At 43.2% G+C, this 13,175-nt stretch overlaps 1 protein-coding gene across 3 annotated transcripts in view; it reads left to right on the top strand.

Annotated features, from left to right (window-relative positions):
• The first annotated feature begins 497 nt into the window (after window positions 1-497).
• Window positions 498-13,175, top strand: part of tarbp1 (TAR (HIV-1) RNA binding protein 1) — a 200,479-nt gene continuing 187,801 nt past the window's right edge. For all 3 annotated transcript variants that reach the window (XR_009645110.1, XM_060831275.1, XM_060831276.1), the window contains exons 1-3: window positions 498-1,470; window positions 11,372-11,469; window positions 12,772-12,841. Coding sequence is in view for 2 of the 3 variants with exons in the window: in XM_060831275.1 (XP_060687258.1) it covers window positions 516-1,470; window positions 11,372-11,469; window positions 12,772-12,841 (1,123 nt within the window). In the remaining variant the exon portion in view is untranslated. The remainder of the gene's footprint in view (window positions 1,471-11,371; window positions 11,470-12,771; window positions 12,842-13,175) is intronic.

The raw sequence follows: 13,175 nt of genomic DNA, 5'->3' as shown, positions 1-13,175 counted from the left end.
GTTCCTTGCTATGGCACTTTGGAACTGGTGGTCGATGAGTTGAGCATCATACCAGTTCTTATGAGGGCATCCCTGAGTACTTCCAGGTGCCATCTGTTTGAATGACCAGGTAACATGGTCATTCTAACAGATGAGAGACTTAACAAACAATCAAGGTATTTTTCAACGTATAATTTCAGTTACATCACACTTTTTGCTATAAATCCTGTGTCTTGCAATTGTGTCCTCCACAATCATCTGATGAAGGTGCAGGGCTCCGAAATCTAGTGCTTCCAATTAAACCTGTTGGATTATAACCTGGTGCTGTGTGATTTTTAACTTTGTACACCTCAGTCCAACACCGGCATCTCCAAATCATCTTCACTGAGCGTCTCTTCTTTTCCTCACAGAGACGCTTCCATTTCTTCAGGAACGGAGCTGAGAGGGTAGAGTTTTCCGCCGGACATTAGAAAAGGAGGAAACGCACACTTGTATCGGAAGTGGTCTGTCCAGGATTTGGTGCTAGGCTGTCGGAGATGGAGCCTTTATTGATGGTGGTGGACTTGGTGCAGCGGCTGGATGCTGTGCCGGGGTCCGGTTTCTCATTCACCGTTCAGGAGTTGTGCCGCTGGTGCCGGGACGGAGGAGAGCCAGGGGCGCCCGACCCTGGTCGGCTGGAGATATTTGGGCTGTTGGTGGAGAAGCTGGCGCCGGGCGCCGAGGACCGCGATGTCTCCAGCTCCTTGCGGGACCTGGCCATCGGCTGGTGCCTGCCGCTCTTGCGGCATTTGCAGCTGGAGGAGCAGAGCCGGAGGCTGGTGTGCTCCCTTTGCGGCCTGCTCCACGCCTGTTGCCTGCGGAGCCCACCTGCCCTGCTTCGGGACGTGACCACCCCGAGCCTGAGGGATCTGCGGAGCTACACCGAGGAACGGGGTAGGGCTGGTCTGGTTGAGGGCAAGGAAGCTCGGAGCGGCGAGTCCCAGGCCTCCGAGTACTCGGACATTCGAGTCACCGTCGAGGTGCTGGTGAGGATGGCGCCGCTGCTGCTTCTGGAGCCAGGAGTCGGGGCACAGGAGCTGCTACAGCTCGGCCTGACCGCTGTCAGAGTGGGGGAGGACAGCGTGGCATCCAGAGTGGCCACCGGCTTGATGCTGGCTCTTCTTCGGCACCCGGGCAGCTCGGTGTCAAAGTGCCTGTTCGCCCAGGAGATCTGGGATGGCGTGAAACACTGGGGAAAGACCGGCTCCGTCTCCAGATCCCTGCTGTTGCTGACCTCGCTTCCTCCCCGTCTGCTCTTTGATACCGGAGACCGGTCATCCCCCGATACCTTCGATCTCCGAATTTGTCCGGAATTTTGGGAAATGGTGCAAACGGGTTTGGTGCAGCCGGATAACACGTCGCGCAAGAGAGCCATGTACCTGTTAAAGAGAGCTGTGGAAGTTTCGAACTCATTGAGGAGTGAAATCAGTTCAGAGTCTCAGGCTGAATCCAGTAGGTTCACAACTACTACTTTTGTAAGAACTGACAATATTTATTTATGTAATTTAGTGCAGTTGGAATGTAGGAGGAAGCAGCAAGTCCAATTAACCATTTTCCCACATTCTGAATTTTTTTGTGACGGTGGTTATAGAATTGAATTGAATTTATTGTCACGTGTGACGAGGCACAGTGAAACGCTTTATCCTGCGAGCAGTAAAGACAGATCACACAGGTAAATAGCATAGATAAGTAAATAGTAGGTAAATAGCAGACATAAAACACAGGTACAGGCGAATGCTAAGAGCTTGTGAGTCCATTCAGTATTCTAACAATAGTAGGGTCAAAGCTATTTCAAAACCAGCTGGTGCATGTGTTCAGGCTTCTGTACCTTCTCGGTGGTAGAGTGTGTAGAAAAGCATTGCCAGGGTGGATGGATCTTTGAGAATGCTGGCAGCCTTTCCTTGACAACGGGCCTGGTAGGTGGATTCTATAGATGGGAAGTTGGCCTTTGTGATAGTGTGAGCCAAGTTCACCACTCTCTGTGACTGTTTCTAATCTTGAGTTACTTGAGTACCAGGTAATGATACATCCAGACAGAATGCTCTCGATGGCAAGGGTATTCAACATTATGCCAAATTTTCTCAGCTGCCTGAGTTGGACCTTTATAATCAGTGTGTCCACATGAAGGGTCCAAGAAAGCTGCTTGTGGATGACCACTCCCAGGAGCTTGACACTCTCCATTCATTCCACCTCTGTGCTGTAAATGAGTTGGGGGGGGGGGGTGGTTTGAGTAACATCCCACCAAAAGTGAATAATGAGTTCCTTGGTTTTGCCAGCATTGAGAGCTAGGTTGTTCTCAATGCACCATTTTTCCAGGTCTTCCCCCTCCCGTCTGTAGTCTGTTTCGTCGCCATCTGAGATTCGACCAACTATGGTGGTATCAAAGGCAAACTTGTAAATGGCATTAGTCTGGTATTTGGAGATGCAGTCATGGATATACAATGAGTACAGTAGAGGGCTGAGTACACACCCCTAGGGGGATCCGGTGTTGAGTTTTAGTGAGGATGAAATATTGTCCCCAGTTTTCACTGATTGAGGCTTGTGGGTCAGGAAACAGAGGATCCAGTTGCAGAGAGTGGTGCCTAGTAGGAGATGAATAAATTTAGTAATCAGCATCGAGGGGGTAATAATGTTGAAGACTGAACTGTAGTCAATGAGTAGGATTCTTATGTAGCTGTTCTTGTTGTCAAGATGTTCTAGGGAGGATGAAGGGCAAATGACATGTCATCTGACGTGGATCTTTTGTCCGATAGGCAAATTGGAGTGGGCCAGGAGTAGTGGGGAGGTTGGAGTTGATTAATGCCATGACCAGCCTTTCAAAGCACTTCATGACCACTGAAGTTAGGGCCACTGGATGGTAGTCATTGAGACTTGCTGCACGAGCCTTTTTAGGCACGGGGATGATGGCCCTCTTGAAACAGGCAGGGACAGTGGCCTGCTGCAGGGAGAGGTTGAAGATGTCTGAGAAGACCTCTGCCAGTTGATCTGCGCATGCTCTGAGATTTAAGGATGAGGAAGATATGCTCACATCTGAGCAGTAGTGACAAAGCAAAACAGCATTATGTTAAAGCAAAATGTTGTGGATGCAGGAAGTTGGAGTTAAAAGTAGAAACTGCTGGAAAAACTCTTCATATATCATTACGCTCCAAGTAAGTGTCTAACCTCCCAAAAAAAACTACTCCCTGGCTATGCCCCGATACCATCACATCACTTCGTGCAGAACTTAAAACCTCTGGGATTCTGTGTTTGAGAAGTTTCCTCTTTATGCTTTCTTTACATAGCAGAGCTATGAAGACCAATTTAACCTAGATCAGACCAAATTCTCAAGAGCTCGATCCCTTGCCCCTAAACCCATCAGCACCTAAAAGTTCCAGCATCGGCTGGACAAATAATGAAAAATTGGTTGTGTGCCTAGTTATTTTGTCTTGGCTCTAACTCTCAGCTGGATGTCTCGGATTCCACGTGGGTGTTTGTCTTCTGGTTCTCACGTAACAAGATGCCTGTTTGCACTGCTAGATTTCTGATGAAATACCTTTACCTAAAGATTTAAGATGTCCTGATGCATCTTAAATGTATCTACCTTGCCTGCCTGTATCACCTCTGCTGGCAATGTGTTCCAAAAGCCTACCACCCTCTGTGTTAAGTACTTGCCACGTGTATCCCCCTTAAACTTTCCACCTCTCACCTTGAAAGCATGACCTCTTGTTATTGAATCCTTCACCCTGGGAAAAAGCTTGTCTCTATCTACCCTGTCTATACCCTTCGTGATTTTGAAAACCTCAATCAGGTCCCCCCCCTCAATCTCCTGTTTTCTAATGAAAATAACCTAATCTATTCAACCTCTCTTCATAGCTAGCACCTTCCATACCAGGCCACGTCCTCGCAAACCTTCTCTGCACCCTCTCCAAAGCGTCCACATCCTTTTGGTAATGTGGCGACCACAACTGTACACGGTATTCTAAATGCGGCCGAACCAATATTTTGTACAATTTTAACATGACCTGCCGGCTCTTATACTCAATACCCTGTCCAATGAAGGCAAGCATACTATATGCCTTCTTGACCACTCTATCTACCTGTGCAGCAAACTTCAGGGTACCATTGACCTGCACTCCCAGATCTCTCTGCCCATCAACTTTTCCCAAGGCTCTTCCGTTCATTGTATAATTCACTCTAGAATTAGTCTTGCCTAAATGCATCACCTCACATTTGTCTGGATTGAAAACCATCTGCCATTTTTCCGCCCAACTCTTCAGACTATCTATATCCTCCTGTATTCTCTGACAGTCCCTTATACTTTCTGCTACTCCACCAATCTTCGTGTCATCTGCAAACTTGCTGATCATACCAACAATGCCCTCTTCCAGATCATTTATGTATATTACAAACAACAGTGGCCCCAGCACTGACCCCTGTGGAACACCACTGGTCACCTTTCTCCATTTCGAGAAACTCCCTTCAACTACTACTCCCTGTCTCCTGTTGCTCAACCAGTTCTTTATCCATCTAGCTAGAACACCCTGCACACCATGTGACTTCACTTTCTCCATTAGTCTACCGTGGGGAACCTTATCAAACGCCTTACTAAAGTCCATGTATATCACATCAACAGCCTATCACTGATAAGCCCTATCCCTCAGTACCTTGTCTAGCAACTTTGCCACCACTGACATCTAGCTCACTGGTCAATAGTTACCCGGAATATCCCTACTTCCCTTCTTGTAGAGGGGGACAACATGAGCAACCCTCCAGTCCTCTGGCACCTCACCTGTATTTAAGGATGCCAAAAAGATATCTGTCAGGGCCCCAGTTATTTCCTCTCTCGCCTCCCTCAGCAACCTGCGATAGATCCCATCCGGTCCTGGGGATTTGTCCACCTTAATATCCTTTAGCCTACCCAACACATCCTCCCTCCTTATATCAACGTGATCCAGTCTAATCAAACTTCTGTTTCTAATCTCAACATCCTCTCCTCAGTGAACGCTGATGCAAAGTAATCATTCAGAATCTCGCCCATTCTCTCAGGTTCAACACACAGCCTTCCTTCGTTATCTTTTTGTGGACCAATCCTTTCTCTAGTTACCCGTTTGCTTCTTATAGAAGAATAAAATGCTTTGGGATTCTCCTTAATTCTGTCCGCTAAAGCTATTTCATGACCCCTTTTAGCCTGCTTGATTCCTCGTTTAAGACTTGGCCTACTCTTCTGATAGTCCTCCAGGGCCAGTTCTGTTCTTAGCTGCCTAGACCTTATGTACGCTTCCCATTTCCTCTTGGCTGGTTGCATAATTTCTCCTGTCATCCATGGTTCACAAATCTTGCCCTTCCTATCCTTTGCCTTCAACGGGACGTGCCTATCCTGCATGGACTTTAACCTATCTTTGAAAGCCCTCCACATCTCAAATGTGGACTTCCTTTCAAATAGCTGTGTCCAATCCACATTTCCAAGCCCCTGCCTAATTTTGATATAATTGGCCTTGGCCCAGTTCAGTACTCTTTCCTTCGGACCACTCTCTTCTTTATCTACGAGAATTCTAAAACTTACAGAATTATGGTCATTATTCCCAAAGAAATCCCCCACCGCAACTTCTACCAGCTGTCCTGGTTTGTTCCCCAGTACCAGGTCCAATATGGTCCCTTCCCTCGTCGGATTATTGACATACTGCTCTAGAAAACTCTCCTGGAAGCTTCTTACAAATTCTACCCCATCCAGTCATTGCATCTTAGTTAGTGTTCACTAATTACCAAGAAAACCTCATAAATTTAGAGTTAATTGATATGGACTATGTTTCATCACATTTTATAATTGTTGTTCGCAAAAAATATGTATGAATTGGCTGGTATATTGGGTGTGGTTAATGCAGGCACTTGCTGCGGAGGGACTTCATTTGAGAAAATGAAGACCTGTGATGAAAAGGGAAAAGAATAAAAAGGATGCTGACAATGAATGTTTTAGTGTTAGGGCCTGATTGTGCGTATGCAGAGTCATGATATAATCTAGAATCGGAGATGTACAGCACGGAAACAGACCCTTTGGTCCAATCCGTCCATGCCGACCAGATATCCCAACCAAATCTAGTCCCACCTGCCAGCACCCAGCCCATATTCCTCCAAACCCTTCCTATTCATGTACCCGTCCAGATGCCTTTTAAATGTTGCAATTGTACCAGCCACTTCCTCTGGCAGTTCATTCCATACATGCACCACCCTGTGTGTGAAAAAGTTGCCCCTTAGGTCTCTTTTATGTCTTTCTTCTCTCAGTTTAAACCTTTGCCCTCTAGTTCTGGACTCCCCCACACCAGGGAAAATATTTTATTTATTTATCCTATCCATGTCTCTCATGATTTTGTAAACCTCAGTAAGGTCACCCCTCAGCTTCCGATGCTCCAGGGAAAACAGCCCCAGCCTGTTCAGTCTCTCCTTATGGCTCAAATCCTCCAACCCTGGCAACATCCTTGTAAATCATTTCTGAACCCTTTCTAGTATCACAACATCCTTCTGATAGGAAGGAGACCAGAATTGCATGGAATATTCCAAATGTGGCCTAACCATGACCTCCCACCACCTGTATTTGATACTCTGAACAACAAAGGAAAGCATACCAAATGTCTCCGCTATCCTATCTACCTGCAACTTCACTTTCAAGGAGTTATGAACCTGCACTCCAATGTCTTTGTTCAGCAACACTCCCTAGGGCCTTACCATTAAGTGTATAAGTCCTGCTAAGATTTGTTTTCCCAAAATGCAGCACCTCGCATTTATCTGAATTAAACTCCATCTGCCACTTCTCAGCCCATTGGCCCATCTGATCAAGATCCTGTTGTAATCGGAGGTAACTTTCTTCACTGTCCACCACACCTCCAATTTTGATGTCATCTGCAAACTTACTAACCATACCTCTTCTGCTTGCATCCAAATCATTTATATAAATGACAAAAAGTAGAGGACCCAGCACCGATCCTTATGGCACTCCACTGGTCACAGGCCTCCAGACTGAAAACCCTCCACCACTCCTAGTTCTTTTAGATTAGATTAGTTAGTGTGGAAACAGGTCCTTCGGCCCAACAAGTCCACACCGACCCGCCGAAGTGCAACCCACCCATTTACCCCTTTGCCTAACACTATGGGCAATTTAGCATGGCCAATTCACCTGACCTGCACATCTTTGGATTGTGGGAGGAAACCGGAGCACCCGGAGGAAACCCACGCAGACACTGGGAGAATGTGCAAACTCCACACAGTCGCCTGAGTTGGGAATTGAACCCGGATCTCTGGCGCTGTGAGGCAGCAGTGCTAACCACTGTGCCACCGTGCCGCCCACCACCACGCTCTGTCTTCTACTTTTGAGCCAGTTCTGTATTCACATGGCTAGTTCTCCCTGTATTCCATGAGATCTAACCTTGCTAACCATGGGGAACCTTGTCGAACGCCTTGCTGAAGTCTATATAGATCACGTCCACCACTCTGCCCTCATCAATCCTCTTTGTTACTTCTTCAAAAAACTCAATCAAGTTTGTGAGACATGATTTCCCACACACAAAGCCATGTTGACTATCCCTCATCAGTCCTTGCTTTTCCAACTACATGTACATCCTGTTCCTCAGGATTTCCTCCAACAACTTGCCCATCACCGATGTCAGGCTCACTGGTCGAGAGTTCCCTGGCTTGTCCTTACCATTCTTCTTAAACAGTGACACTATGTTAGCCAATTTCCAGTCTTCCGGCACCTCTCCTGTGACTATTGATGATACAAATATCTCAGCAAGAGGCCCAGCATTCACTTCTCTAGCCTCCCACAGAGTTCTAGGGTACACGATCAGGTCCTGGGGATTTATCCACCTTTATGCCTTTTAAGACATCTGGCACTTTCTCCTTTGTGTAATATGGACATTTTTCAAGATGTCATCATCTATTTCCTGACATTCTATATCTTTGATGTCCTCTTCCACAGTAAATACTGACACAAAATACTCGTTTAATATCTCCCCCATTTTCTGCGGCTCCACACAAAGGCTGCCTTGCTGATCTATTCTCTTCCTAGTTACCCTTTTATCTTTTCATGTATTTGTAAAATCCCTTTGGATTCTCCTTATTCTATTTGTCAAAGTTATCTCATGTCCCTTTTTGCACTTCTGATTTCCCTCTTAAGTATACTCCTCCATCCTTTATACTCTTCTAAGGATTCACTTGATCTATCTGGTCTATACCTGCCATATGCTTCTTTTGTTTTCTTAACCAAACCCTCAATTTCTTTAGTCATCCAGCATTCCCTGTAGCTACCAGCCTTCCCTTTCACCCTGACAGGAATATACTTTCTCTGGATTCTTTTTATCTCATTTCTGAAGGCTTCTCATTTTCCAGCCATCCCTTTACCTGCGAACATCTGCCCCCCAATCAGCTTTTGAAAGTTCTTGCCTAATACCGTCGAAATTGGCCTTTCTCCAATTTAGAACTTCAACTTTTAGATCTGGTCTATTTTAAATCGAATAGAATTATGGTCGCTGGCCCCAAAGTGCTCTCCCATGTCACCTCAGTCACCTGCCCTGCCTTATTTCCCCAAGAGTAGGTCAAGATTTGCATCTTCTCTAGTTGGTACATCCACATACTGAATCAGAAAATTGTCTGAACAGATTCCCCTCCATCTAAACCCTTAACACTATGGCAGTCCCAGTCTATGTTTGGAAAGTTAAAATCCCCTACCATAACCACCCTATTATTCTTACAGATAGCTGAGATCTCCTTACAAGTTTGTTTCTCAATTTCCCTCTGACTATTAGGAGGTCTATAATACAATCCCAATAAGGTGATCATCCTTTTCTTATTTCTCAGTTCCACCCAAATAACTTCCCTGGATGTATTTCTGGGAATATCCTCCCTCAGCACAGCTGTAATGCCACCCCTTATCAAAAATGCCACTCCCCCTCCTCTCTTGCCTCCCTTTCTCTCCTTCCTGTAGCGTTTGTATTCTGAAACATTAAGCTGCCAGTCCTGCCCATTCTTGAGCCATGTTTCTGTAATTGCTATGATATCCCAGTTCCATGTTCCTAACCATGCCCTGAGTTCATCCGCCTTCCCTGTTAGTCCTTGCATTGAAATAAATGCAGTTTAATTTATTAGTCCTGCCTGCCCTGACTGTTTGACTTGCTTCTCTTCTCAACTGTACCAGTCTGAGATTGATCTCTTTCCTCTCTATCTCCCTGGGTCCCACCCACGCCCTCCTTACTCGTTTAAATTCTCCCGAGCAGCTCTAGCAATCTACTTCAAAATAAAAGGTTGAATATCAAAGTTTGAGGAATAGCAAAATGCCAAGGAGGCAGAAGAGCAGGACGCAAACTGCCTCGGAGAAAGGGCAAATGAGTATACACTATTTAAATGAGAATATTCCATTTGTGAATAAACATAAACTTTAGAATTATCATTGTAGTGTTAAATTTCTCAATGTATTGGAGCAAAATGATGCCGTTAAATTCTTTATTTTAATTTACTACATTCTTCAGATTTTAAGGCAAATTATTTAGGCTTTGAATGCTCTGCATGACTATACTTTGTGATAAGAGGATAGAATTACACCAGCAAGCATGTGTGAATAATATTGATGATGTCTGCAGTTAGAAATAAAGTTTTGAACAGCTAGGGCAGTGTCCTTTCGTGATATAATGATTGCATTTATTAGACTAGTTCAAATTGATGAGGATAAACAGAGTAAATGTGGATTGTTCATGTTGAATCTTAAATTGAAATGACTGCAGTATAGGTTCAAGATAAATACAAGAGGAAATTGAAAGAAATGTTTTTGGAGTAATATGGAATACTTTGACAAAAGTGAGGTTTAATCTTGATTGGTCATGGCATTCAAAATGATATATATTTTTAAAGAAGATAGAAAACTGGAAGGTTGAGCTGTATAAATTCAGTGACAGGGAAACTAAAATTCAGCACAAACAGGAAACACTCTTAAACTTAAAAGAAAACTTTGTTGTTTAAGTTTTAATTGATTCAGGCGTTCAAGTGATAATCTGTTCCAGCAATTTTATGTGAAGACGGTTAGTTCTCTCTGTCTTCATTTACATATATTGTGTTTTTAATTTAGCAGAACATTTAGTTAAGGATGGAGGTTTATTAAAGTATAAAAGAAGTCAGGGAAGTCAAAGGAGGTAATTCCGAGAGTGGAGTCAAGGGAGCTAGAAGCTTGGCTGTCAAGGTGTGTTTTGGCTTCCTTCTCTAAAAATGGACATAACTGCACTTGAAACAGTTCAGAGAAATCCTGCTGGACTGCTTGTTGGGTTATCTCATGAGTACAGGTTGGGTTTGTTTCCAATGGTATTTAGAAGAATGAGAGGTGATCTTAATGAGTCATAATATGGTATATAATATGACCATACCAGACCCTGAAGGAACCTGACAAGTTGGGTGCTGAAAAGATGTTTGTTTCTCCTTATGAGAGAGGGTAGATTAAGACACAGTTTAAAAGTAGAGTCTCCCTTTTATGAAGGAGATGAGAAGAATTTATTTCTCTCATGAGGGTTTTAGGTTTGTGGGACACTCTTCTCCAGAGACCAGTAAAAATAGGGTCATTGAAGCAAACATTGAAAATGCTGGAGAAATCCAGGACGTCTACCAACAAATGTGGAGAGAGAAACAGAAGTCCAGTGTGACTCCTCTCTATAGTTGAAAGTGAATGGAAAATGTGTGTTTTTATTCTTTTGATGGAGGTGGAGGGGGGATGAGGGGAGCAGATGGGAGACACCATTGAATATTTTCAAGTCAGAGGCAGGTAGATTCTTGACTGTCAAGTAAATCAAAAGTATGGGGACTAAGCAGGAAATGGGAGTTGAAGCCAGATTAGCATCAGCCAAAATGTCACCAAATGGTGAAACAGATTTTAGAGCCTGAATGACCCACACCTGCTCCTAACTCACGTTTGGGAAATGGTGGGCAATGCATAAGAGACCATCCAGCAGAACAGTGAAAATGGCAAAGGATTAGTGGGTAAAGAATGTCTTGGAAGTATTGAGCACAAAGATTGGAATTTAACATTTGAGGCATTGAACAATATAATGGATCGATGATCAAGACCTGGTGTGAAATAAGACATTGGCAGAGCTTTAGATGAGCTGAAGGATCGGAAGGTGGCTAAAAGAACTTGAGGTGGGATGAGATTTGGAGATGACAAAGGAATAATCGAGAACATTAATGAAAGTAATTGGACTTGAAGGCCAGTAAACGTTTTTTTTTAATCTGCAAAGTTCAATAATTTGCAGAAATTGATACTTGACTGGAAATTTGCCTGTTATGATTTATAATGAAAAAATAGCAATCCCTCAGTTCAATTTAACATGAATCATTTTTATTTTAGATACGTGCCTTTTCTGGTGGTCGGGTGAAAAAAGCAAGCAACTTTTCCAGTTATGGGAAAATTATATTTTAATAATGGAAACACTGGAAGAAAATCAAGTAAGTGGCAAATTTTGAGTATGTGTGTCCCTTTTGAAAAGTGCTGAGTATCAGCCTGAGCTAAATAATGCAAATGACCGTTGTGAGAATATATGTCTGAAATGTTTTTGAATTACTGTCAAATGAAATTTGGCTCATTACGTTGTTGAGAGAACAGTCACTTTGCCCAATATCTGGCTACCCACGAAACTGGATGGATCAGGGAGAAACGTGAACGTCTTTGTGAACAACTATTGTTGATGCAAAGTAGCTTCAGTCCTAAGTTGGCAAAAACCAAGGTGGTAATTAAATTTTGATATTTGTTATCATGATAGATGGAAGGACTTGAGCAGTTTATAATGGATACAAATGTAATTTTATGAAAGCATGATTGATGTTTTAAAAATGGCAGAGGAATTGTATATGGTTTTATAAGAGACATTATGATGAGTTTCTGTGAATGCTGAGTTTGTACCTTTTAAATAGAGGTGATACACCGAGTGATCATGATATTCTTGCAGTAATTCAAAAGGAAATTCGATAAATTCCTCAGCGAGAACGTATGTTTCCTATTATAGAAAGTCAGTTGTGGATTAGGTGGTAAAGTTAATGGATTACTTGCCTCCAGGAGCTTTGTTGAATTCTATTTGAGAGTTGTTGAATCATAGAGGTTTACAGGCCATAGTGTCCATGCCCGTTTTCCAGAACTGGGTTTGCAACCTTGTATGCTGTGGCATGAAGTATTCATCTGAATACTATGTGAATGTTATGGTTCCTGTCTGTACCACCCTTTTAGGCAGTGAGTTCCAGATACCCACCACCCCCTGGGCAAACAAATTCTTCATTAAATTTCGAGTAAAAGCTTTCCTGTTTTTCTTCATCCCTCTTTAAATTTTTTTTGACTCTCCTAAGGATTGAGAACAGGTCTGTGTGTGTCACAGGCATACCTGATAGGCCCAGGTATGAGTGGTTTGGGCACTATGAACCTGATGCTTTCTACTTGCTTTTAATTTGTTGTTTATGTGTATGTAGAGTCATAGATGTCTACAGCATGGAAAAAAGGCTGTTTGTCTGTACGGTTCAAAACACCACCTAATTATTGTAATCCCATTTTCCAGCTGTTGGCCTGTCGTCTTGTATGCCTTGATCTCACGAGTGTACATCTGAATACTTCTTAAGTTTATATGATTATCATGTCAGAATTGACAAAAATAATAATCTCATTTTATTGTTTTTAAATGCTTCATTGTTCAAAATGTTCTTTAGGAAAAATTATGTTAGTGAAGCAGCTGAAAACATAATTCTTTTGATTTTGTATTTTAGGTTCATGTCATAAGACCAATATTACCTCGACTCAAGAGCTTAATGGATGCCACTGTTTCCAATGACCAGGGTGACTATGACCTTTCAGTGTGATTTTCTTTGATTTTTGCAATATTTACTAATATTTTTACACACCCGTATGTTTTGGTAGGTTGTCTTCTCAGCTGTAAATGCACTTCAGACATAGAGCCAAACCATCAGGTCGAATCCCATGTCATTCATTTTCCACATTGGAACCAATAACATCGAAAGGGAAAAGGATGAAATTCTGAAGGGAGATTACAGTGAGTCAGGCAGAAATTTAAAAAAGAGGTTCTGGAGAGTAGTAATATTTGGATTACTTCCAGTGCTATGAGCTGATGAGGGCAGGAAGACAGAGCAAATGAATGCATGGCTGAGGAGCT

This window comes from Hemiscyllium ocellatum, chromosome 10 (assembly GCF_020745735.1).
Source record: "Hemiscyllium ocellatum isolate sHemOce1 chromosome 10, sHemOce1.pat.X.cur, whole genome shotgun sequence".
NCBI classification, from domain to species: domain Eukaryota; kingdom Metazoa; phylum Chordata; class Chondrichthyes; order Orectolobiformes; family Hemiscylliidae; genus Hemiscyllium; species Hemiscyllium ocellatum.
Note: the sequence above shows the minus strand (reverse complement) of the source record. Positions and strands in the feature narration are given on the sequence as shown.